General features: G+C 36.7%; 3 protein-coding genes and 1 pseudogene across 11 annotated transcripts; all 4 read left to right on the top strand.

Annotated features, from left to right (window-relative positions):
* The first annotated feature begins 6295 nt into the window (after positions 1-6295).
* LOC137719489 (3-hydroxyisobutyryl-CoA hydrolase 1 pseudogene) lies at positions 6296-7760 on the top strand (annotated as a pseudogene).
* A 1465-nt stretch (positions 7761-9225) lies between these two features.
* Positions 9226-15179, top strand: LOC137720627 (uncharacterized). 2 transcript variants are annotated; one of them, XM_068459716.2, is made up of 13 exons: positions 9226-9551; positions 10517-10595; positions 10707-10796; positions 10883-10927; positions 11065-11145; positions 11436-11505; positions 11758-11819; positions 12674-12784; positions 12870-13006; positions 13131-13170; positions 13653-13715; positions 13946-14148; positions 14298-15179. In XM_068459716.2, exons 1-13 carry the CDS (start codon positions 9289-9291, stop codon positions 14749-14751), a joined length of 1698 nt encoding a protein of 565 aa, XP_068315817.2. In that variant the 5' UTR covers positions 9226-9288; the 3' UTR covers positions 14752-15179. The 2 variants fall into 2 exon arrangements, with proteins under 2 accessions (XP_068315817.2, XP_088551864.1); XM_088695738.1 differs by having other exon boundaries at positions 11758-11831.
* Positions 15180-16506: 1327 nt separating this feature from the next.
* Positions 16507-19928, top strand: LOC137720510 (uncharacterized). 8 transcript variants are annotated; one of them, XM_088695723.1, is made up of 6 exons: positions 16507-16941; positions 17577-17734; positions 18064-18277; positions 18933-19014; positions 19447-19513; positions 19642-19928. In XM_088695723.1, exons 3-6 carry the CDS (start codon positions 18145-18147, stop codon positions 19693-19695), a joined length of 336 nt encoding a protein of 111 aa, XP_088551849.1. In that variant the 5' UTR covers positions 16507-16941; positions 17577-17734; positions 18064-18144; the 3' UTR covers positions 19696-19928. The 8 variants fall into 8 exon arrangements, with proteins under 8 accessions (XP_088551849.1, XP_088551845.1, XP_088551841.1 ...); XM_088695719.1 differs by lacking the exon at positions 17577-17734 and having other exon boundaries at positions 16704-16941; XM_088695715.1 differs by lacking the exon at positions 17577-17734 and having other exon boundaries at positions 16800-16941; positions 19762-19928.
* An 861-nt stretch (positions 19929-20789) lies between these two features.
* Positions 20790-23465, top strand: LOC137720509 (vacuolar protein sorting-associated protein 24 homolog 1). The gene is made up of 6 exons (XM_068459586.2): positions 20790-21125; positions 21332-21408; positions 21871-21973; positions 22128-22249; positions 22795-22986; positions 23070-23465. The coding sequence occupies exons 1-6, from the start codon at positions 21014-21016 to the stop codon at positions 23148-23150; spliced, it is 687 nt and encodes a 228-aa protein (XP_068315687.2). The 5' UTR covers positions 20790-21013; the 3' UTR covers positions 23151-23465.
* The last annotated feature ends 563 nt before the right edge of the window (positions 23466-24028 follow it).

Here is a 24028-nt window from a genome sequence, read left to right as displayed (position 1 = left end):
TTGAAGGGAAGATCTTACATACCTAACCACATTACGAATGCTTTGTATAGCCGTATTCAACAATTTTATCCCATCATTCACAACCAAATTGAGGATATGAGCAACACACCTCATATGCAAATATTTTCCATCATGCAAGACTGCATTAGGAATCCCCCACCCACTTATTCAGTGCACCAAGTCTCTTAAGCCGGAATCATTTGCAGAAGCATTGTCAACCGTAATAGTTAACACCTTCTCTATACCCCACTCCACTAAACATTCCTCCGAAAGTTGAGCAATGGATTCTCCTTTATGAATTGGAATGACACAAAAATTCAAAATCTTTTTATGTAACATCTACTCATCATCAATAAAATGGGTGGTGAGAACCATGTAATTGGTTTGTTGAATAGAAGTCCATATATCCGTTGTTAGACACACCCTAAATGTCTTGACTCTTCAATTTATCCTTTTCGGAATAAAATAAGCTAAGTACATCCTTAGCAATCGTCTTACGACTAGGAACTCTCCACATAGGACATGCTTGCATGCTAAAACGGCGAAAACCTTCTCCTTCAACAAAAGTAAAAGGCAACTCATCTATAAGTATCATCTCAACACAAGCCTTAGTTACTTCCTCTTGAGAAAAACCTATAGCTTCCAACTTATCTTTTGTCCCGGTAACGGTTAAGATCTTTTGCCTATTTGCGGTAAATATTTCCTTATTATGACCGTAGCTTCTACATCTTGCTATATGGTTTCTCAAATTAGTTGTACTATTTTTATCCGGGTTGGCTATATATGATTGGGCACAATACTTACACAACCCCTTAACTCTACCACCCTCAATTTTTCTTTCAAAGTGCTCCCAAACTGTAGACCGTTCATGACTTTTTAATGATTCCAAAAGAGCTTCTTCTTTACTTACTTGGTCACTTGCGTCACCTTCTTTTGGAGTTGCATCGGAGGGATTTCCGGATCCACCAAGAAAAGTTGGAGTTTGTCGAGGTGCCACCATGGTGTTTTGAGGCGGAGTTGATTCACCAACAATGTCCATCTAAAATAAGAGAACCATACAATTAATTATTCAAATAAGAGAATCATTACAATTAATGAATTAATTATTAAACATAAGGGCTAAAGTAATAGAAATATATGACCGATGGTATACTTGAAGATGAGTTTGTTTAATCATGAGGGCTATTTGATTTTGATCTCATTGAGTTTGAACTTGAGCTTGAGGCCCTTGAGACCTTTGACGCATTTGACTTCATCTAATTCACACAAATTAATAGTAGTTAGTACTACAAACTTATACAAAAGTAAATGTTAATCTAACTGTAACATTGACTGTCAGTACTCAGTAGCATAGCAGTAGAAAACTAGTAAGCATATGAAATATGCAGAGTGAAATCATGCAGCAAAACCTTAATGGTAAATCACCCCAGCTATCAAGCACATTATTAAATTTAAGTCATAAACAAAACCTTAACAGTCATTATCTTAATTGCAACGTCCTCACCTAATCAACCTAAATCAAACTAATGAAGAAAGGCAGTTTATAATGCTATTAATGAAATGTTGAATGTATTATGAGCCAGTTGATGTATTCATATCCATTTGCATTTTGATTATTGCAAGTTGATGTCTTGTTTTAGAAGAGGAAGTTACTAGAGGCAGAAGCTAACTATTCAAAATTCCCAATGCAAGAATGAGTGCTAAAGTATCGACGAATTTGGGAACATAATTAACATGCACAAATACATCATTTCTATGCCCAACTGGGTTAAAATTGACAAGTTGTATACCATCTGTTTTAGCTGATGAATATATATAAGTGTTATCTCTGAATGGAAGGATTTGTCATTCATAAATTTGATTGGACTACTATGGTGATATGCTCAAATTTTTTCTTTCTTGTAGGGGTGACGTTGTTCAAGTTGACACTTGGGTTAGTGCCTCTGGAAAGAATGGAATGCGTCGTGATTGGATTATCCAGGATTTGAAAACTGGCCAAATTCTAACAAAACCTTAATAGTTACTATCTTAATTGCAACGTCCTCACCTAATCAACCTAAATCAAACTAATGAAGAAAGGCAGTTTATAATGCTATTAACGAAAGCCTGGCAATGAGTAAAAATAAACAAACGAAAGTTTGCTTAGCGCCAGGAATTACGACATACATTTCAATAGAACTAGTTTCAAAAGCAACACCAGTTTATAATGCTATTAACAGATTTTATAATAGAACTAGTCTAAAGCAACACCAGTTTCAAAAGCAACACTAAGCTTACACTCTATAATCCTCCGTGACAAATAAGGTCTTATTTGTTGAGTACAAAAACGGAAACAGGAAAGATCTTTCCCTACAAATTCGAACATATTGTCACCTAAACAGTTGCTACAAATAAGGTCTTAATTGTTTAGTACAAAAACGCATATAAGAAAGATCTTTCCCTTCAAATTCGAACAAGGGAGATATTTAAGTGTCCACAGAACAGCAAATACAGTTTCTGACATATTTTCGGCCACCAGGTAAATCCTTTAGTATCCCATTCAGTATAACAAGTCCTAATCATTGTAAGTAAGGCAATAAGGAAATAATTAAGCATCAAGCACACAAACTTGTATATATAAATCCAGAAAATGCAAAGTATGAATCCCTCTAATCTTTATCGATAGAAAATGCAAATTAATAATTGAAAATCTGTAGAGGCCATAGTATGAATCCTTCTCTAATCTTTGTCCAATCAGAACCAATTTGAACAGATAAATATAATAGAAAATTAAACACAGAGAAGTGAGCGTGTGAGACTAACCTTTTGCTGTCGAGACTCGAAACGGCAGAAGAAGCTGACCTTGAGGTGTGAGAGATTGAAAGTGAGAAAGGTTGCGGGTCGCTGCTGGGAATGAGAGACAAAGAGTTTGAGAGAGTGATTGAACTTTGAAGACCCAGAGAGAGAGAGGAGCCTCACGAACGAACACACGAAGTCGAACTGGGAAATGGGAGAGAGTCGAGAAACAGAGTCACATAAAGTCACGAGAGGAAATTAGGAATACGGGAGGACCTTAGGGTTAGGGCTGGCTAGTGGGTAAAACACTAAAACGTTGCCGTTTAGAATAAAGATTATTAATTAATAAAAGAATTACAAAACGACGTCATTTTGAAGAACTTCGGTTCGGTTCTGTTTGGTTCGGTTTTCGAACCATAGAAACCGAAACCGAACCAACAATATTCGGTTAGGTTCGGCTTGGTTTTTTTGTTCGGTTCGGTTTTTTCAGCCTCAGTTCGGTTTTCGGTCCGTTTTTTTTTTTATTTTCGGTTTTTCCAACCCACCCCTATGGCCTAACTCTCTGATAGAGACCGTTTTAGGGTTATTTTCGGCCCTCTGACTCTCTGTCCCCTTCGATTGGAGATGGCCTTAAAAGACTTTAGAATCCTGGTGTAGTCAACTAGGATTTTAAAGAATTTTTGTAGAGTTCAACCAAATCTATAGGTATTCAAATATTCATCGATTTTGAAGTATTTCATTCAATAAGAGATTTTGTAGATTTGAGAAGGGATGGTAAGCATAACAAAATCCTACCCTCACCCCTAGGATTTCTTTTCAACCCCTCACTTTCTTTCTCTCTTGACTTTGCAACTCGAGCTTTCTTTCTCACTCTCTATTTTCTCTGAGAAACCCATCCTTCCTTCCTTTTCCACCCCACCAAGATGACCTGAGAGAGGACTGTTTACTACGGAGACTTGGTATTGGACTTGTATTGCCACGCTCTTCGGATTTACTGTTATCATCAATCTTCTTTTAATGGCAGCACTGACCTACTTAGATCGTAACTGAACAATTTTCAACTGTCATGAGGTAATGTTACCGTAATGGCTCAGGTGCTGATTATCTACTTTATTATTTTCTCAATTTCAGCCTTAAGTGAAACTAAAACATCTAATTGAGAATGATGAAGACTTTGAATGGAGTAGGAAGCGACGATCCAGAAGGTACAAATATTATTTCTTGTGGATCCTAACCTGGATGTTTGTTTCTAAAAGATGGTGTATGCTTTACATCTCGATTAGTAGCTTCGCTATCAATTATTCTCTTCATCTAATAAAGAATGATCAATAACAGGTATTGACATGCAAGTCAGATATCTCAAGGAAATAATCAACCATGTGAATTACTATTTACGTAGATATGCTGACAAGAGAGTTTTAAAATTCATTCAAATCTTTAATTAAAGTCCAATAGAATCCATTCAAATCTTTAATCAAAATCCTTACGAATTCTTAAAAATCCATTCAAATCTTTAATCAAAGTCCAATAGAATCCATTCAAATCTTTAATCAAAATTCATAAGAATCCTTAAATATCCATTCAAATCTTTAATCAAAGTCCAATAGAATCCATTCAAATCTTTAATCAAAATCCATAAGAATCCTTAAAAATCCATTTGAAAGTTGTAAGGATCTACCTTTGAAATCTACCACTTAAAAAAGTCTTTTAAAATCCTCTTAAATCCAAATTGACTACACCTCCTAAATTACAAATTCATTTAGAATAGAATACCAAACTTCAATCATGGAGGACCGTTATACCTAAACCTGGTCACGAGGACTAAACTTTACAAGCCGAAGAACTGATTAAAAGGTGCCACGAAGAAATGACCGCATCATTTACTTGTTATAATTTTGGTGGATAACAAAGTTGATGTGTCTTTCTTCTTTTTAAAATTTTATATAATATGAATGTTCATTTCACTTCTAGGGTATACTAATAAAAATAAGTTAAATACATATTTTAGTGTTTGAGTGGAATAATAACACCATGTAACAATGTTCCAAATACACCGAAATCTCTATCTTTTCGTTTGTTTGAAAAAGAATGAAAATAATTCAACAAAATTTTCCCTTTTATTAAACATTGGAGAGGATGATCACTTAGAACTAGCAGCTCAAGTAAAAGTTGGGGTACTCGGTAGTCTGCCTTGGTCCATAACGAGCCTTTAGTTACTCGTTGATCCCCAAATTAATGTAATCGTGATGCACGTTTTGGATTAAATTATACGACAAAGAGAAGAACAAGAATAAATATTTTAATTAAAATAAATATCAGTTTCTTGAGGCAAACTTTTGCTTTGTCTTTATCAAAGCCAAATCACCAAACAGACGCTAATAACAAGCTTCCAGCTCTCTGGTATATGCTGCTTAATTTCCAGAACCAACTAACGAAACAAACATTGCATAATCTATGGCTTTACAACCGAATGAGCAAACACAGGCAAGTTCTTCAGTCTGCTTTTCGAATTTTCGGTTTACATTCATTCTATATTTGTATACATTTAAACCAGGAGGCTGTTGAGAATATAATTCTAGGTGCAAATGTGTATATAATAGCCATGCTGTAGATTGTATAGCATTTTTGGTCCCCGCAGTTTAAACCAATTGATTCTGGGATTAGATGATTAAGGTTTATCATGGTATTCGAGTCTGGCTATATATGCTGCTGCATGCATGTTGCATAACAACACCATTTTACAATAGAGTAATTGAGAAGCATACAGACGTGAGGCAACGAAGAAGCAAAGAAATTAAAGAGAAGAATTGAATCCCAGAATATGTTTGATGAGCTAAAATGAAACACGGCCGGGATTCTGGATTCTGGGTTTGAGTCCGAAATAACGTGGGAATTCTAACCTCTCGCTCGAGGTGGGTTACAAAGGTGGTCGATGCTCACACGGTCTTCTTCTTTGATTAATTTGGCCATCAATCTTCTTCTTCTTCTTTGATTTGGCCGTCAATCTTCTTCTTCGGTGGGTGGTGGGTTGAGGAGTTCATATGAATATCTGATTTTTTGGGGTTACGGTGGTGGCTTGAGGAGCGGGGATTGCTGGTTTAGGAGGTGGTGATTTTTTCTTTCTTTTTATTGAGCTAGCAGTTTCACTATTCCAATCCTAGAGCAAGCTCGCTTGACTTGTCTGCATCAAATAAGGGACAAAATTCCTAGCCTATCCACTCCAACCCTAGTCTAACCAATTCGAAATACTAAATCCAAACCATGCCGGGCCACCAGACGGCTTTAGCTATCTCTTCTAGCAAACTTATTAACCTCCTTACCAGTCTCCTAACAACTTTCATAAGTTGGATTAATCTCCCCTATTCAACTTAAAACGAATCTCCGCTACACATGTGTCAATAATTGTTTACTTTACTACTAGTTGATTTTGCTTAAGATGTTCAAATTGTTTTTGTATTATCTTAGTGGACCATGTTTTGTGTGATGCAAATTATGATAAGTTGAAATGTTACGAATGGCTATGGCGCAAGCGTTTATATTTCATGGAATCAGAAAATTACAGCTAGCTTGCGTTCCAAGTCAAACTCTGATTTTCATAAAAGTTGCATGCATTTTACGCTTCATTGTATTTCCCAGTTTAATTTCTGTTACATTAATTATTAATTCTTTGGCTTCTTTTAACTCGGATGACCAGGTTTTGGTACAAGAGACTTTGTTCGTGAGGACATTGACACTAAACAGGCCTCGCCAACTGAACGCCCTTTCCCTTGAAATGATTGCTCGGCTCTCCGAATTATTACTTGCCTATGAGAACAATACCAACGTCAAATTGATCATTGTCAAAGGTAACGGACGAGCATTTTCTGCCGGCGGTGATTTAGCGACTGTTCACGGCCATTTTCTTAATGGAAATTTGAGATTTGGCGCAAGAGTTAGTCAGACGCTGCTTACCTTGACCTACTTGATAACAACACTCAGTAAACCACAGGCATGTCTTTTATTTTTCAGAGAGTTCTAACATACTTTATTTATTTTGCAACTCAAAGTCTTTGCATAATTAACTTACTTTCTCTCAAAACGATCGATCTTTTGTTGTTTATATTTCTGTTGACTTTCATGTTTAATTCGCCAACAGGTTTCATTTCTTAATGGGATTGTGATGGGAGGTGGTGCTGGTATTTCAGTGCACGGAAAATTCCGTGTAGCAACTGAGAATTCAGTCTTCGCAATGTCGGAAACAGATCTGGGATTCTTTCCCGATGTTGGTGCCTCTTATTTCTTGTCAAGACTTCCTGGATTTTTTGGTGAGTATTTGGGTCTTACAGGTGCAAATTTGGATGGTGCTGAAATGCTTGCATGTGGCCTAGCGACTCACTATGTGCCCTCAGCCAAATTGTCTTTACTGGAAGAAGCTTTGACATGCCGAGTAGCTTCATCTACTTCATCAATCTGTGATCTTGCTTCTACTGTTTCAGCAATTATAGATGAATACTCGCTGAAGAAACCAGCTTTGAGTGAAAAAAGTGCTTATTACAAAAAGGGTATTATTGACAAGTGCTTTTCTAAACCGACAGTGGAAGAAATTTTAAGTGCCCTTGAGGAGGAACTTACTAAGGCAAACACTAGGGCTGGTGATCATAAAGAATGGTTAGCTGCAGCAATTCAATCGCTGAAGAAGGCATCGCCGATGAGTTCGAAGATTACTTTAAGATCCATTAGGGAAGGCAGGGTGCAAGGAATCGGTGAATGCCTCGTTCGCGAGTACCGAATAACTTGTCATATTCTGCAAGGGGAGATCAGCAAGGACTGCAGAGAGGGTTGTAGAGCTACTTTGTGGGACAAGGATAAGAAACCAAAATGGAAGCCTTCTAAGTTGGAGCTTATCACTGATGATATGGTTGAGCACTACTTCTCTAAGCTGGATGGTGGTGATAGAGACTGGAAAGAGTTCCAAATTGCTTGTATTTGCCAATTCCAAGCTTTGATCAGCTTATGATTTCATGTGTTTTCAATAACATATCTTTATTATGTAACCTTGGACATAAACTTTGATAATTATAGTGTAATTAAGAAGTTAAATCTTTGATGATTATAGTGTAATTAAGAAGTTAAATAATATTTGGGTTAACTACATTTCACACTATTCAAGTTTAGAGTGATTTTAAAAAATGGCCATAAATTTTCAATTTTTTCATTCTGCACCATAGGTAAGTGTAAGCTACATTTGCACCACATTGACCAAAAAAAAAAAAAAAAAAAACACTTATTAATTTTGGAAGATTAGACATTTAAAGAAACAAAAGGTGTAAATTGATATAAATGTCAAAACTTTAAGGTGCAATGTGAGAAAAGTAAAAACCCATGATCATTATAAAATTCACAACACCTGAAAGTACATGGATTATTTTAAAACTCAGTTAGCCCTATAATCTATGGAGTTTTAACGAAACACTCTTGGTACTATTAATTTTTAACGAAAAACCACATTTTTACCTTTCCCTGATATTATGCACTACACCTTTATTTGTCATTTTTTTATTAAAACTAAATTTTTTTTTTTTTACTTTTCGTTAGTTTTCCTTATAATCTAATGTTGAAACAATATTAAACGTCGAACACAACACCACGCATATACAACAACACATTAAGACATGAATGTTTTTCTTTAAAACCCAAAAATTATGTAAGGAAACATCCCTGAAATCAACTCAGACATTTGGTGAGGTTAAAACGTTTTTCAAATGCAATAGCCGCGTGTTTGGGTCATAAATAAAAATAAGATCTGTTATGGAGCTAATTTTATTTATGCAAAGTGGTGCAACTCTGGTGTTGGGTTCAAATTCAAAATTTTTAACAGTTGGAAAGCCAACGGACAAGAGTGTGCCACGTCGTCCAGGGATGGAAGGACCTAATAGCCCTACAACACGGGCCCCACGATCCTTTTTGTCCCCTAATGCGCCACCCATGAGTGGGTGTAACTGACGCAAAAAAATTTAAAATGTAACTGACGTTTGTCTGATGTCACATTGCATTCAAGCTAATAGCCAAGCAAAGATTGCCTGACTGGGCAATCAGACTGCTTTAGGCCTACCAATTGCCCAACTTTTTGGGTTCGGCCGGAGGTTGGTTTTTCGATTTCGGGGTGTGGGGTGGAATTGCTCTTCGTACATCACATTGACACAAAATTGTATACAACCAGTGTCGTAAGTTTTACCGTCCGACCTTTTGGCTTTGTGCCATAAAATTGGTGGATGCCCAAAGACAACTTTCGGAGAAACGAAACTGGGCTTGTGTCATTTCCGGCCCACAAAATTTGGGCCTTAAATTTGGGTCTTAAACTTCACAACAAAACTGGGCCAGAACTTTATGCTTGGGGTTGGGGTGGCCCAAGTAAGATTTTGGCGGCAGTGAGTTCATCAAGTAAAATAAAACACTTGCTTTCTTCTTCCTTTTTTCTGTGCTCGTCTGACGACTTTACCCCCGGAAGCCGCAGAGCTTCGAAACCAACTGACGATGTCAACTTCCGAGCCCTCTGATAGTGTGATCGCAATGCTCATCGACGGAGAGGACGATCAGGAAGTACACGAACTGCAAACCGACGCTCGGACTCCGATTCCCAAGCAACGCCGAGAAATATCGCCTTCGCTGTCGTCGAATTACGGTGGCGACGGCGACGAAGGCAGAAGAAAAAAGGTTTTGGTTTTGAGCGATACAGAGGGTTTTTTTTGTCCTATTTGTATGGAGGCGTGGGAGTCACAAGGCGATCATCAAGTCAGGTTAGAAATACAAATATACCATCTTCTTGGTTTTCCCGGAAATTTTTTTGTTTTCCTGGAAAATTTATTGGTTTGTGTTGGCATGAGTGTTGAATTTGATTTTTGTTGCTGTTGTTGTAAGAATTCAGATTGTTTGATCGTTTTGGAGAGTTTGATTTTTGTTTTGATTCAGTAAAGTTGCGTTCTTTGGAAACGGATTGTTGATTGCATCGGGAGAATTTACTATTTCATTCGAATGGTTTACTCGAAACCGGAAATTCTATGCTAAAATTCAGAAAGGTACAAGGAAACAGTAAAGGCCTCTTTAGTATCCTATTTGAAAATAGTCCTACCAAACAAGTTTTTAAGGCTTAAAACTTGAAAAATTGTTTTTGAGTTTAAAAAGTTGGATTCAAGTACAATACCAAACAGGCCCTAAAATTAATCAACCCAACAATTGATAAAGTTAATTACATTGCCAACGTCACCGAAAGTATTCACGTAAATTAACCCATAAATCCCCAATACCATCTCAGAAGCTGAGAAGAACTCAATTGGGGAGTCCTGACTGTTCGATATTAGCGTTGCAGAACATAGTCGTGTCACCAACAAATGAAAAGTGCTGGATTAATATGGTATCTTCTTGAGGGAAGTCTGACATAACACGGTAATGGTTAAAGGCTTGGTGTTCTTAAGTTGTTAGTGACCTCACTTTTGGGTCAGCTCGCGTGCTTCCCGTCAACAAAAAGTAAAAATGTTTTGTGGGGGAGGGGTTCTTTGTTGGGAATGCGATGTTGAAGTTAAATTCTAGCTTTCTCAACTTGCCATTACACTTGAATTTTTGTGCTGACGTCTGTAATTTCTAATTAATAATTTTGCTTTTGTTTCTAGAGTGCTATTTGTATTCCTCCAGGTGTATTCTGCGTAACGTATCACTTTCAATTGAAAATTCGATTGGCTAAACTCATTCTTTGTTCATTTCGAAGTTGTCTTCCTTGTGGTCATGTATATGGCTTGTCTTGCATTAGAAGATGGATTCAACAACATGGTGGAATTGTTGCAAAGGTTTTTTCTGCTGCCTTCTTTGTTTTTTCATTTATCTACGTTCATTTCACCCATCGTTCTTTTATTTTTCATTTATCTACATTTGTTTCACCCCATCGTTTTTTTCTGTAGTGTCCACAATGCAATTCAAAGTACAACTTAAAGGACATAATAAAGCTGTTTGGATCACCAATAGTTGTTCTTGATGAAAGTCTACTTAAGGTGATGGTTATGTATTATCTCATGTTAACAAGTTTCAAACGTTTATGATAAACACTATTCTGAATATGAACTCAACCATTCTGCAGAAAGTAAGATCATTCGAGGCTGAAGTCGCCTCTCTCAAGACTGAAGTAAGACTACGGAGTACCAGATTATCAAGCTGCATTCTGTTTGGTTGCTTAGTTGTTGCAATAACAGTTAAAATACTTGTTTTCTTTTTTTATTTGGCAAAGGAGAATGCCTTTATGATTTTTTCTATCATGTGCAGAGAGCTTCTTTACTTGCCATACAAGATGATTTATTCCGTGTACAAGAAAATCTATTCAAGGAATTAACCAACCGGGGGGAGGTATATTTGTTTGTAAACTTCATATTTTTATTTCTCAAATTAACTTGATCTTCGAAAGACGTATTATCTTGGTTTCCTCTTTCTTACGTCGTTGGGCATTCATTTCTTGGGATCAGTTAATTCATGCAGAAAACTGTTTCATCCTTTCAAGTTTATAACAAATATTTTGCTGTGTTTAAAGTTTTGGTTTAAGAATTATATTTTTTGATTATTTATCTGTTTTTGCTACTTAGTTCTATTTTATCCTTTGCTAGCTGCTTTTCCACTGATGTCCCCATTTTGTTTTCCAGAAACTTAGCTGCAGAGGTGATGCAGCATCAGGAGAGAAAGGGATGGAGCAGAGACAGGGCAGACAATGGGGTTATATTTCTATTTTAGAACTTTACCTTGCAAATTTATTTCCAGTTTTTACATCGAGCAAATTTATTTTCAGTTGGTTGTGTCTAAAAGAATTAATGCCCCTTAAGATTTCTGTCATAATAACCCACCATCTTTTTTATGGTCTCACAACATGATGAAAACATTCATTGTTACTCATTTAAAAGTATGTGCCCTACTGCTATAATGAATCAGTGAATTTGTTTTAATTGGAGACGTGCTGCCATAATGCAGATCATCACTCTGCCCATAATTTTCTCAAAGAAGGAATTCTTCACTGTAAATTTCATTTGGAGGTGCATCCATTCGTAATTCTTTCTCCCACTTTATCACATCACATATTGTTCAGTGATTTGTTCTTTCATTCAGTTGGGTACTTGTCTGAGTGGCTTCCACAATTTTTTATGTAGTCCTTGTAGAAGTAAATTTGCCTATAATGCATTTGGAGAACTTTTTGTACTAGAGGAATTTCCCTATCATGATCAGAATTTGGTAAATCCCAATAAGGCTGAGTTGCTTCTTGTATGAACACTATAAGGTCTTTGCAAAGCTAAAAAACGGTGGATTATCGATTCATCAGTTAGATTATAAATAGAGGATGGGTTTCTGGAAATATGGTCATTGGATCTTTTTGGTTGCAAACAAGCCTATGTACTTGGTGGTGAGGATAGCATGAGACTAGAGGGCATGCTTGTCTGCATTGAGTAGTGGGAATGTGGCAGACGCCATGACATTTAGGGTGAAGGTGGGCAATAGTGTCTGATGTGCCATTGAGCTGGTGGCTGCTTTTTGCTTGTTTGGTGGAATAGCACTCTCTACAATATGCGCTAAGATTCCAGCCAAAAGCAGACACCATTCATAGTAAACAGAAGAATATATGTATTCTTTTAGGCAAAAAAAAACTGACTGATAAATATTATAAATAATCGTGAACATACCATACAAAAGAGATCAAAGAGAATGACAACGGTCTGATCATATTTGATGTAATTATATATTAAATTCATTCATGGTTCAGTTTTTTCGTGTATATGCTTGTCAACACATGATTTTGGCAGTTAGATGCTTGTCATCCATGACTCTGTTTTACAATTTTGATTTCATATGATGCATAGCATCCATTGACAGCGGATAGATTTATCATTGACAGTGTGAGCTGGCAGTAGAAGGGGCACGGCTTTTTGGTATGGATGCTTCTTCTCAAACTTTGGTCCTTGCTCGAAGGATATCTGGATTAGGTGGCACACACATGCTGAAGAAAGTAAAGTTCTTGTTGAACACTAACAAAAACAAACAAAAATATAGTTTCTCGAAGGATATCTGGTTTAAGATTTCTGTTGCCACAGGTCAACTTGATGTCTCCTCAACAAAGTGAAGATATACAGCTTCCACCTGGTACAAAGCCCATTAAGGATCTACACGTATCCCCGTGTGGTAAATTCACCCTTTTAGCTTCACTGGGGAAGAAACTATCATTTCTTAGGTTTGCCTATTCTATCTTTTTAGCCAATGTGACTATTTATGTGCAAAATGTGGGAATTTTACTTTCAGTTACAATTTTTTTTTTGGAATTTACTTGTTTTGTTTTGTTTTGTTTTGTGTTTCAGCTTGGGGAGCAACAGTTTTGTCATCACTTATGACTTACCGGTATAATTTTTCCCATATTCTGTGTTGCAACTTGCAAGTCTAGAGAATAAATGTTGTCGCTTATCAGCTAGTGTGTGTGTGTGTCTAGCGGAGTATTTTCACTGCAGAATATCCCACTTTTCCCTTTTTTTTTTTTTTTTTTTTTCTTTCTTTTAATAGATTTTTTGGAGTAAGTTCTGTGATCAGATCAGTGCCCACAGGGCAGATTACAGGGGTCTAAAATAAGATTGGATCCCCATATTGGAACTTCCCAAAGTGATCAGTCATATTTTTTTCTAGCATCTACTATACGAATGAGATTCTGTACTTAACATTATAAAACAGAAGGGATTTCCGGGACCCATTTAGCAAATACTCACTTTTCAGATTTATGGAGACACAGATAGTTAACTTATATGGAAACTGTTGTGCTACCATTACCATGTACTTTTTTATTTTTTTTTCCACCATTTATCTGAATAAACATGGTTCTGCATATCCAGGGCCCGGCATGGTCGTGCTCGTGGGATCTTAACAAGCCACATTGTATATATACTGGTTTACAGGTTTTGATCCCTAACCATTTAGTTTAAGTTATATCATGTGCTTGTATTCTTATGTGGATGAAGAGGGTTGTATATAGACCATATAATACTGCTTAGTGTGTATCTTCCATTATTTGAGCGCCTCTAGATGTTTTATTCATTTTAGTTTAGTCAATCTTATGCTAAGTTGATAAAATATCAGTTTATTGTTAGCGGCTATTTATCTTATCCGCTCATTTGTAATTTGGCAGGATGGTTTGCTTTTAATGTTCGATATGCGTTTTAGCAAGATTCCTCTGCTATCTTTGGCTGGGCTGACCTCCCGGCCAATTCATACCATACACTCCCTTGTGCAAAACCGTGCTTTCAGTCACACTTCTCATAAATTGCTCACTGCTTCTTCCAGCGGCCCTTGCGTGTGGAACATGGGTAGTGCTGGTCCTGCTGGAGAAAGGTTAGTTTATACAAAGTTATAAACTTGTGATGATTAGACCCTTTGGTTAAAGTATCCTGCTAACTCTTCTACAAAGGTTGAACTTCTGAAACATAACCTTGAAGTCATATGAACTGGTTGATATTCTAACTCGTATCTAAAATTTGAAGGCCATTTCTCATCCCCGGATTAGAGGATCAAGGTGTTTGTACATCAGTAGCTTATAGTCCCTCAACTGATAACATAGTTGCTTCATATCATCCGAAAACCGATACATCCGCGAGACCTTCTGGTTCACAAGTTCTTATCAAGAGGGTAGATGATTGCTTTTATCATAAGATCGGATCTGTGCCAGTTCATTTGAATGACTTTCAGCTGAGAAAGTCTGCCATTGTTGATATACCAGACTGCTACCCATTGTTTGCGTATGGTGAGGAACTGACCCGTGGATTGAGGCTGCGGGAATTGCCAAGTCTAAAAGTGAGCCAGAATCTTGAACCTCATCAACATTCCATCCTTGACGTGAAGTATGCACGTTCTCAGGACAAAGGTTTGCTTGGTTGCTTGAGCGAGGACAAGTTGCAACTTTTGTCCGCGGCTACAAAAGGTGTGTTTATATTGTAAATACTGATGCTAAAATAAATTTGAAAAGCGAAAGGCGAAAGAGAGAGAGATCTGCAACTGCTGCAAGGTTTTACCCATCACTATTTAACTACCAAGGACACTGGTTTTCGGAATCATAAGCAAAGATGAATCATCCTTGAGGATTCGAGGCTGCCAATAAGAGAGGTTCTAAGTTAAAGTCCTGCCCAGTTCGGCTAGTTCTGTGGTATACATTTCTCGGCCATAGCTCTGGTCGACTGTTACTATTCTTATGGTTCTACCGTAGATTTGAGAAGTCGAAGTTCAAGTTTCTTGTTCATAAGAAAGATACGGCGACAAGGGAAATAGATATCTTTCCACTTAGCTCTCTTTCGCCATCCTTTTCCCTTCTTTTTGTTTGTGTATATAACCCAAAAATTGTTCAATTAGTGCTTAAATTGTTTCGGAAATAACTTTGTTATTCCTGATAAGGCTTCTTTTAATTACTGAAAAACACGTCCTGCAAGAATCATAGAACTGATGCTTCTTTTTTGGAACTCAAAATCACCATCACCAAAAGCGTGTTCGGTCATTTTAAAAGCACTTGTAAACGAGTCATACACCATTAAGAAAAGAACATTCGAAGGTTGAGGTATGTTTGGTTGGCGGGTAATTGGATTGTCAAATCGTATGAGGGTAGAAGAATGCTTATCCTTGTTTTTGTTTCCCAACATTTCCAAACGTTGGATTGAAAGTCTTTGTATTCTAAGTCCTAGGAAGTTAGGATTGATCATGGAAACCAAACAGGCCGTAAGAATTTCTCTACCAAGGTTAGGTGGAAAAGTGATTGTGTATCCATAAAATAAGTCACATAATTCCAATAACTCCATAGAAAAACGATTACAAGTTTATAATTTTCAACCTTAATGCCAATACTTCATAGAAAAACGATTCTAAGTTTATAATTTTCAATATATTTTTGTGCTAGTGGTAGATTGCTCGAATAGTCGGGGTCTTTCTATTCTATTCAATGTGTCATGTGTTTAACGACTTAGTGTAACTTGGAGTAAGAATATTGCTTGTATTAAAAAAAGAAAAGTGACCAACTCGCAGATTAGGGTTTAGCTAAGTTCATTAGAGCAGTATGGTACATTCTCTGCACCTAAGTTCGAATCATCATTTTCGTAATTTAGATAAATTAGTGTAATTATTTTATCATTTGCTAAAAAAAAAAAGTCATACAATGAGCTACTCAAATAATTCAGTATTAAAACATTTCGATTAAAAGTAGAAACGAACGTCACCAACTGTAATATTAAGTGACATGACAACAATAGAGAAATATTTGATCAACGATAGAACAAGATCAATTTTGCATCATATGTAAGGAATTCCTTGGTTCAGGTCGAAGAAGCAATGTCACTCGACCATTATCAAACTGACTGCAATCTTTATGTCTGTGAGAATCCCACAGAGCGTCTTCTGCTTTTAATAGGTCATTAACTAAATCGGAATCATTCTCAACAAGTCCATATGAAGTAATTTCATTTTTTTATTTTTTTATCAAATCAGAGTGGAGACCGAAGGTCTTAAGCGGATGTGGCAGAACAACTCAAAAAATAAAGAAGCACTTCGATTAAAAAAAAAGGATTTCTGTGGTGGGTGAGAAGAAAAAGTGGTCAACTACTTAATATGAGGAAAGTGTGTAGAAATCCTTTTGGGAAAATTACAAACTTTTGCGTCAAAATTAAATTTTGGTGTGCGAATAAATGGAGGACATGGTTTCCTCGTTTACTTAATTGCGTGGAAAGACCTTGGTCACCAATCCGAGAAGAGTTATTCTCCGGATCTTTTTCATCAAGATCACTGAAACAAGTGATCCGAATTTTTTAAATTTCATCCAAATTATTCATTTATTTTAACTTCTTTAAAAATATGTAATAATTTTTTACCATTGAATGAAATTTAAAAAATCCACTTGATCCAATGACGGTGGAAGAGATCCGGAAAAGATCTTTCTCCACCAATCCGACTCACATCCACGTCGCCAACAGAGGGTGACTGGAAACCATTTCTCCAAGCTACGTATACCATAAACAAATAAATAAATCCAGAAATTAATATTATAAATTAAATAAATTGCTTTCTTCTCCATTCATCATAATCCAATCCATACTTTCTCTGTCAATCATTGTAATCTCTGAGCGCTTTCAGTGATACGTGCGGATCAAGGTAATTGTTCGTCTTGCATTAAGTATAATTTCATCCCTTTTTCCTTTTCGAATCTCTGGTTTTTTTGGTATGAACTGTGCTTGTAGATCTCAAGTGGGGTTGAGTTTTTTTTTTTTTATTCGACTTTTTTTTGGAATCAAATGCTAAAATCTTTGTGGGTTCTTTAGCATTCGGGATTCTGTGAACTTTTCCTTTTTATACGAATCTGTTTTTTTTTTAAATATTGTTAATGTCCTTTGGAATTTTCCTTTAAAGGGATGTTTGTTTAATTAACAGTGGAATAGATGAGAAGGAGATTGATTAGTTTGGGGGTGATTGATTATTAGTGGTTAATGAATGCAGATTAAGTTATTTTGGTTAATCCGGTGTTGGATTATCCGATTTTATGGATATGAAAAGAATTGTTGACATTTTGTTTTATATCGAAAGTAAATGTGAAGAATTTGTTGTTTCCATGAATTGGGTTCTTGTTTAAATGATAATCTTGTAGTTGGGTTTGTGTCGAATTAGGACGCGGTTCGATTAGGTTTTATTTGTTTGCTGAAAGTTTAGGGGTAGAGGAGGCTACCCCATCCCAGGCAGGGCATACCACAAGCCTTACAGAGGGGTCTTGGCCCCTTTTTTGGTTTTTACAGGTCGCCCACCAAGAGGGATTTCCGGAAGCGGGACTCGAACCTAGGCCTTGGTCTAGGGAAGAGAACGATCCTTACCAGCTCAACTCAACGAACCTAGGGAATAGGTTTTAGAGCCTCGTTGTTTTGCAACTTTTGTTGTCAAAGAATCAACTTTTAAGGTCCGTATAGGGTTGCTGGATAACTGCTGAAAAGCATGTACATAATGCTCGCTTTCGCAATTAACACGGACAGTAAAATATGCAGATTTGAATTTGGAGGCTCTGATCTTTGAAAATAGTAAAGCTTGAGGAAAGTAATTTTTGGAGATTTGAACATGGAAGACTTTGTGATCGAATCAATTATTTGCAATTGTCGAGATTATGCTTTTAAATAGTCTGTATTGGTAGTTACTTATGTTTAACCAGCATCTGTCATCTCTGTTCGACCGCCTGTGGAGGTTTCTTATGCTAAGCGGTAGTTGCTTCAGAAATTTTGTCTTTCATTTCAGCTGGCCGTGTCTGTTAGTAAAACACTGGAAGTTGCTTCGCAACACTTTACTGTCGTTTGCATTAAGGAATGGTCACTCGATATGGAGACAATGTCAGTGAATACTGGAAATTCCCATTCCAATAAAAGGCAAGCATCAGAGCATTCGGAAACTACTAATGAAGAAAAGAGGCCTGCGGTAAAAGAAGTGAGCACTCCTGTATTTGTTAATCATGGTAAGTTCGTGGATATTATGGCAATTAAGTGCTAATACTGATACATGTAAGACCTTTCCTACTTTGGTAGTAAGATTAGACTAACCCTTAATAAGAAACACTTGAATATAATCGATCTTATTACAACATCTATTGGGTTGAAGATATTCAAAATCCCTTAGGTTATAGAAAGGTACAAGATATTCAGAATCCCTTTATTCATTCCGGAAAAGTGTACAAAATTTTCATTTTCATGCTTTGTTGATAAAAGGAATGAGGGCGAGCCTTGTTGGCTTGGGGTCGCCCTTATTGTTGATAAAAGGTACAAGAATTGATATTTGAACGGATTCTCTTAATCTTTTCGTTTCTCTTTCATCGTGGTATCATTTCATAAAAAGTAAAAACTAGCTTTTACAATTTAGTAATACCTATCTTCCTTTATAAGGGACGTCTTTCAAATTTGGATCTCCGCCCATGCAAGAGCTTTTTATGGTTCTTTTCTGGTTTCCTTCTGTATCATTTCCTTTCTTTGGGGCTGGGGAAAAGTGTAGTAAGAAACTATTCCTTCTTCCCAGTCATTACCATATCTCAGCAATCGAAAACAACAATTTTTTATTTGTTTTAGTTGGTATTAATCATTTGTTCCTTGGAGATAATCGCGCTTTTTGTCTCGTAGCTGCAATTGCTTGGCATGAGAGGAGAAAAAAGTGGGTTGGGAATCAGCGGGTGCAAAGAGCGGAAAAGGATCCAATCATAAGGTATTTTCTCTTCACAAAACTTCTTGTAAAGTAGAGAAAAAAGTTGGACAGCAGAATTTTTATAAGATCTAAGCTTTTAGCACACCTAAGAAACATCATGACTTGTACTTACATTTTAGCAAATTCGACTTTTATTTTTAATGCTAGTTAATTAGAAACCTCTGTCCCCATTCCTGAACTTCAGTTGGCGGGTTTATGAAAAAAAAAGGGTGCACATTTTCTGTTCTGGCATTTTATACGTGTGTTTTCGAATACTATCTTTTCTTTCAAATTTAAACACCGACATAAACCGAAGAAGTTCTTGCAACATTAAAATGGGGTTGATGGTTAATGATATCATATCGTTGGCTTTCTCCGATTATTTCCTTTGAATTCTAGCTACTGAAAGAATTTCTGGACTCCGGAAGATGATGCAATCAATTTATTTTGCAGCTGGTCAACATCATATGAAGAGCTCTTGTCGACAAATGAGTCTTTTCCTGAGCCAATCCCCTTAACTGTAAGTTTTTCAGTTTCTTTTTCCGAAAAGATTGTTCTACGTGTTTCACATGTAGAATCTGGATTTATGATATTTTGTTACGACTTTTTCTTAGCGCTGTGAATTTTAGTTACCGGTGAACTGTGCAGGAGATGGTAGACTTTTTAGTTGATATTTGGCACGACGAAGGTCTCTTCGATTAGACGATGTGGAGACAGATAAAAGTTGGAGAAGGTCATTGAACCCTAATACAATCTAATTTCTTGTAGCTGATCAATCACACAAGGTTGGATTCCGGAAAGCGTTGCGATGAACCGAAGCAATATCCTTTTCCGGTTTCTTAATTCTTTGGATTGTAAAATCTAGATATTGTTCAACATTTACCACTTTAAATTGTGGGGAAAAGAAAGACTAATGCAGTAATTTCTTTTGGGAATACCAGTTAATCAACTGAAGATACAATTTTGGTAAATGATTAAAGATGGAGTAGGATTCTCGTCCTTCCAAATCGATAATGTTGCTTTTGTAGTCGTTAGATCTACGATCATTGAAAATGTTTGGTGAGTATATACTCTTTTCTTTTATGCAACTGAAGGTATTTATTCTGTGTTTACTTATTTGAAATGAAAAGTAGGAGTCTCACGTTCCATTTTGTAATCAAAATTATAGGGTGGTGTTATGTATAGTTATACACCTTTTTTTTTATCTCTTAAACACCTTTTGTTAATTTCTGATTTTTGATTTTTTTTTAGTTCCTTCAACCCGACATCGAAAATTAAGAGATGTGTGGAAGATAAAAGAGAAGTGTGTGAATAGCACCATTCCAAATTATATTGATTTGGAGTGGTAATCTCATATCCATTTGTTGCTAAAATATGAGTTTTGTGTATTTATTTTTTGAATCGTTTCAATTTCTAACTTTTTATGTGTTTGGTAAGCACATTTAATTGGAAAAAATGTGATGTTTCTCCTTAACATCGGGAAAATGAATACCTAAAATCAATAACCAAATTAATTGTTCCGATTTCTTTTCCTATTAATTGTTCCGATTTCTTTTCCTTACTTCTCCTGTTTAAAGTTTCTCGATTCCTTACTTCTCTCGTTTTAAGTTTCTCGATTTCTTACTTCTCCCGCTGTCTCCTGCATCCCTGACTTCCGAATTCACAATTTTCCCATTTAAATAAGACATTTCGAATTCGAACAGATCCTTTTTGGTAAAAATAAAAATAACATATAAAAAAAATAAAAAATAAAAAATAAAAAGAAATAAAAAGAAGAAGAAGAAGGAGAAGAAGGTAAAAACGCGGGGAAGGAACCGTCGGTTGGTCGTTGCTGGCTGCCGCTTGGAAAGTAAACGCGGAAAGGAAAAGTCTCAGTGGAGGGAAAAACGAAACAGAGATACACACCATACCATCGGATAATCCGATTGGATCTTAGAGAAACCAGAGAGAGAGAGAGAGAGAGAGAGAAAGAGAGAGAGGGAGAGAGTTCGAAACAGCGAGAAAAAGGAACGGGAAAAAAATGAACAAAGTCAAGAGCTTGTTGAAGCCGAAACCTAACCCGTCGGAGCAACTCAGAGAATGGCAGCGGCGCCTCCGCCATGAGTGCCGCAACATGGAGCGCCAAATCAGAGGCAAAAGCTTCCTCCTTTCATTATCTTTCTTCTCGTTTTCAAATTACATGTAATTTTGCGTTTTGGGTTCAATTTATTTGGTGCGGATTTCTTTTATTTTGTTCTTAATTCTTGTCAATTATTTGAATTTTTGGGCTGAGATGGGTTTGTGTGTAACTGTTGATTAATTTTAGTCTAAAAAGAAAGATGGGGTTTTTGTTTCATAGATATACAGAAAGAAGAGAATGCTGTTCATAAATCTATCAGAGAGGCTGCCAAGAGAAATGACATGGCTACAGCCAAGGTACTCCAAATTTTAGCTTTACTGCTGATCACTCGATCGTCAATAATTTTAGTTGCAATTTAGAAACACTGGTTACACAAAAGCCTTCTTGTCGAAAACTGGAAGGGGAAAAGCTTTGCCTTCTATTAGCTTATGAAGGTTCAATGAATCGATAGTAGTTCTGTTTCAGAGGGTTTGTGGATTTTGGAACTCAGTGTCACTAATGTCAAGATGGTTTTTGTTCTCGGAGTTTGTATTGGTAGGAATCTGTTTCAGCTACGTTACGGTTTTGGGCCATTTGTAATGAAGTTCTTAAGTGTAAACCTGAATGCGGGTGTTTTTAAATTCCCTGGGATTTTCTGTGTAGGATGGTAGCGATGTGGTCTTTACATTGAATGTCTGCTACTTGTGTTAGCTTATTGTTGTTTTGATCATCGCGTTATGCATGTTCTATGTGTTGATCGACTTGTGAATTGTGTTCAGGCACTTGCAAAGGAAATTGTGATGTCGAGGAAAGTTGTGAATCGGCTTCATGAGAATAAGGCACAACTGAATTCGATATCTATGCACCTTGGAGAAAGTGTTGGTATTGCTTCACACACATAAAATTATTATTTTAGTTCCCCTATGCTTATGTTGTCTTGAATTTGTGCCTAGCATGTTACTCTTCAATCCACCCTACCCCCTTCTCCATTGTTTAAATCAGCTTTATGGTATTGATATGTTGTATGTGCTTGCAGCACTTGCCCGTACCGTGGGTCATCTGTCAAAAAGTACAGAGGTTATGAAACTTGTGAATAACCTCATGAAAGCTCCAGAAATGGCCATCACGATGCATGAATTTACCAAAGAAATCACCAAGGTAAGATACCTTAAAGTGCTTTTTGGGTGGCTGTTAGAAGTTATGACTCCCCCCTGATTGCCCTATAGTCTCCAGTGTCGCACTCGTGTTTAAGCAGGGGATCAATCTCTTGCTTTAATTTTGTACTTATTTATTTCATGTTTGTTTATTTGGCTTAAAATGTTATACAGGGTATCATTTCACATAATTTACAGCTGTTCTATCGAATAAATGATTTGATTGAAATATCTGAACTCAGTTTATGTAGAAAGTTGGGTGTTATTATTTTTTATTTTCACTTATTTAATCAATGAACAATGAGAGTGCTGAATGTTACAAATTCTTTTCTATAACATGGAGAGAACGAATTATAACCGAGTGCACCTTTTGGACTGGCTCCCTGTTTTGGGAATGGTATATTTTTAATGATGAGGAGAGATGAGACTGAAGCATATCTGAAGCTTCAGAGTTTTTGCAATGTGGAACGTGTTTACGTGCCAGTATACTGTCTATATAGCTGCTTTATTCTTGAAATCTTTAGATGTAACACTCTATTGGTCATACAGGCTGGCGTGATTGAAGAATTCGTAGATGATGCTCTTGATACGGCATTAGATTCAGAAGATATAGAAGAGGAAACTGAAGAAGAAGTCGAAAGGGTCCTCAGTGAAATAGCTGGTGAGATGGCTGCACAGCTCCCAGAAGCTGTGCGGAAGGAGAGGACAAAGGTAGCAGCCCAGAGAGCCAGTGCGTCACAAGTATGTGTCGTAGACTCCATTTTTATATCTTTTCGTTGTTCCTTGCAAGATGCATTGAAATAACTTGTCATTAATCCGTGCAGGAAGAAGCTATAGCAGAGGGTGCAGACAATGAGGCAGAGTTGGAAGCACTGAGGGCGCGGCTTGCCCAAGTGAGATCGTAAAATTTTCATGTAGTTCCCGCAGTTCGTTCCCTTCATATTAGGAAAACTTCTTTGTGTATTTTGTAGAGGCATCTTAAAGTTCAGAAGTTTATTGTTTTCTTCATTAAGGGCTATAGACACAGCTTGCTTTGTATAAATGAGACAAATGTTGTAGGGCTCGTTTGGAAGTGTCTTTAAAATGACTGAAAGCGTTTTTGAGGAGAGTGCTTTTGGAACCCAAAATACTTTCACCAAAAGCGTTTTAAGTTATTTTAAAAGCACTTTCAAACAAGCCTATACATTAATACAATTTGTTACATAGTTTTGTTTGTCTTATACTCGACTTTCAAAACCAAGAGGTCTAATACTAGTTGAATCAATTTATTTAACATCGTGTGAGTAATGGTTATGATGCTGCAATGAATGATCAGCCGAGTTCGTATGCATTAACGGCTGACAATCATCGAGGCATGCGTAACCGTCATGCCTTACCTCGAGCTGGTGTCAGACTCTGTTGTAAAGCTAAGGCTATATATAGCATTCTGACGGTGACTATTTTCGGAATTCTTGCTGAATTGGAGTTGCTTCTTGTTCTGCTAACTGACGTTATGCTCGTGCGTTTGCTGAGTATATTACCTTGATCCAAAAAGTCACTCAATCAGCACCGTCCTTCCTACTTCACTTTCTCTCCATATCTATCTTGATCCCCAAGTTATTTGCAAAACTAGCCCATCCAATCTCCGTCCACGCGCGGCTCAAATTACTAAACGTGTAGGGTTTTATCATAAAAAGTCTTGTTATTAGTTGGAGTGGAGTTAGGATATTTAAACTCTTATTTTCACAGAGATATAACTAATGTGAGATATTTCAATACCTTCTCATGTGGGACCCACTTAGTG

This window comes from Pyrus communis, chromosome 1, assembly GCF_041283825.1.
Source record: "Pyrus communis isolate YQ-2024b chromosome 1, ASM4128382v1, whole genome shotgun sequence".
Classification (NCBI taxonomy): Eukaryota; Viridiplantae; Streptophyta; class Magnoliopsida; order Rosales; family Rosaceae; genus Pyrus; species Pyrus communis.
The sequence above is the reverse complement of the archived record's forward strand: the minus strand, read 5'-3'. Positions and strand labels throughout refer to the sequence as shown.

Bases quoted from the DNA above. Each gene is read 5' to 3' on its own strand.
- LOC137720627 (XM_088695738.1), top strand. From the start codon at position 9,289: ATGTCAACTTCCGAGCCCTCTGATAGTGTGATCGCAATGCTCATCGAC. The intron at 13,007-13,130 runs GTTTGCCTATTC...TTTGTGTTTCAG, and splicing joins AAGAAACTATCATTTCTTAG to CTTGGGGAGCAACAGTTTTG. The intron at 13,171-13,652 runs GTATAATTTTTC...CTGCATATCCAG, and splicing joins TCATCACTTATGACTTACCG to GGCCCGGCATGGTCGTGCTC.
- LOC137720510 (XM_088695715.1), top strand. From the start codon at position 18,145: ATGGAGACAATGTCAGTGAATACTGGAAATTCCCATTCCAATAAAAGG. The intron at 18,278-18,932 runs GTAAGTTCGTGG...TTTGTCTCGTAG, and splicing joins TCCTGTATTTGTTAATCATG to CTGCAATTGCTTGGCATGAG. The intron at 19,514-19,761 runs GTAAGTTTTTCA...AATTTCTTGTAG, and splicing joins CTGAGCCAATCCCCTTAACT to CTGATCAATCACACAAGGTT.
- LOC137720509 (XM_068459586.2), top strand. From the start codon at position 21,014: ATGAACAAAGTCAAGAGCTTGTTGAAGCCGAAACCTAACCCGTCGGAG. The intron at 21,126-21,331 runs GCAAAAGCTTCC...TTTGTTTCATAG, and splicing joins CATGGAGCGCCAAATCAGAG to ATATACAGAAAGAAGAGAAT. The intron at 21,974-22,127 runs GTATTGCTTCAC...ATGTGCTTGCAG, and splicing joins GCACCTTGGAGAAAGTGTTG to CACTTGCCCGTACCGTGGGT.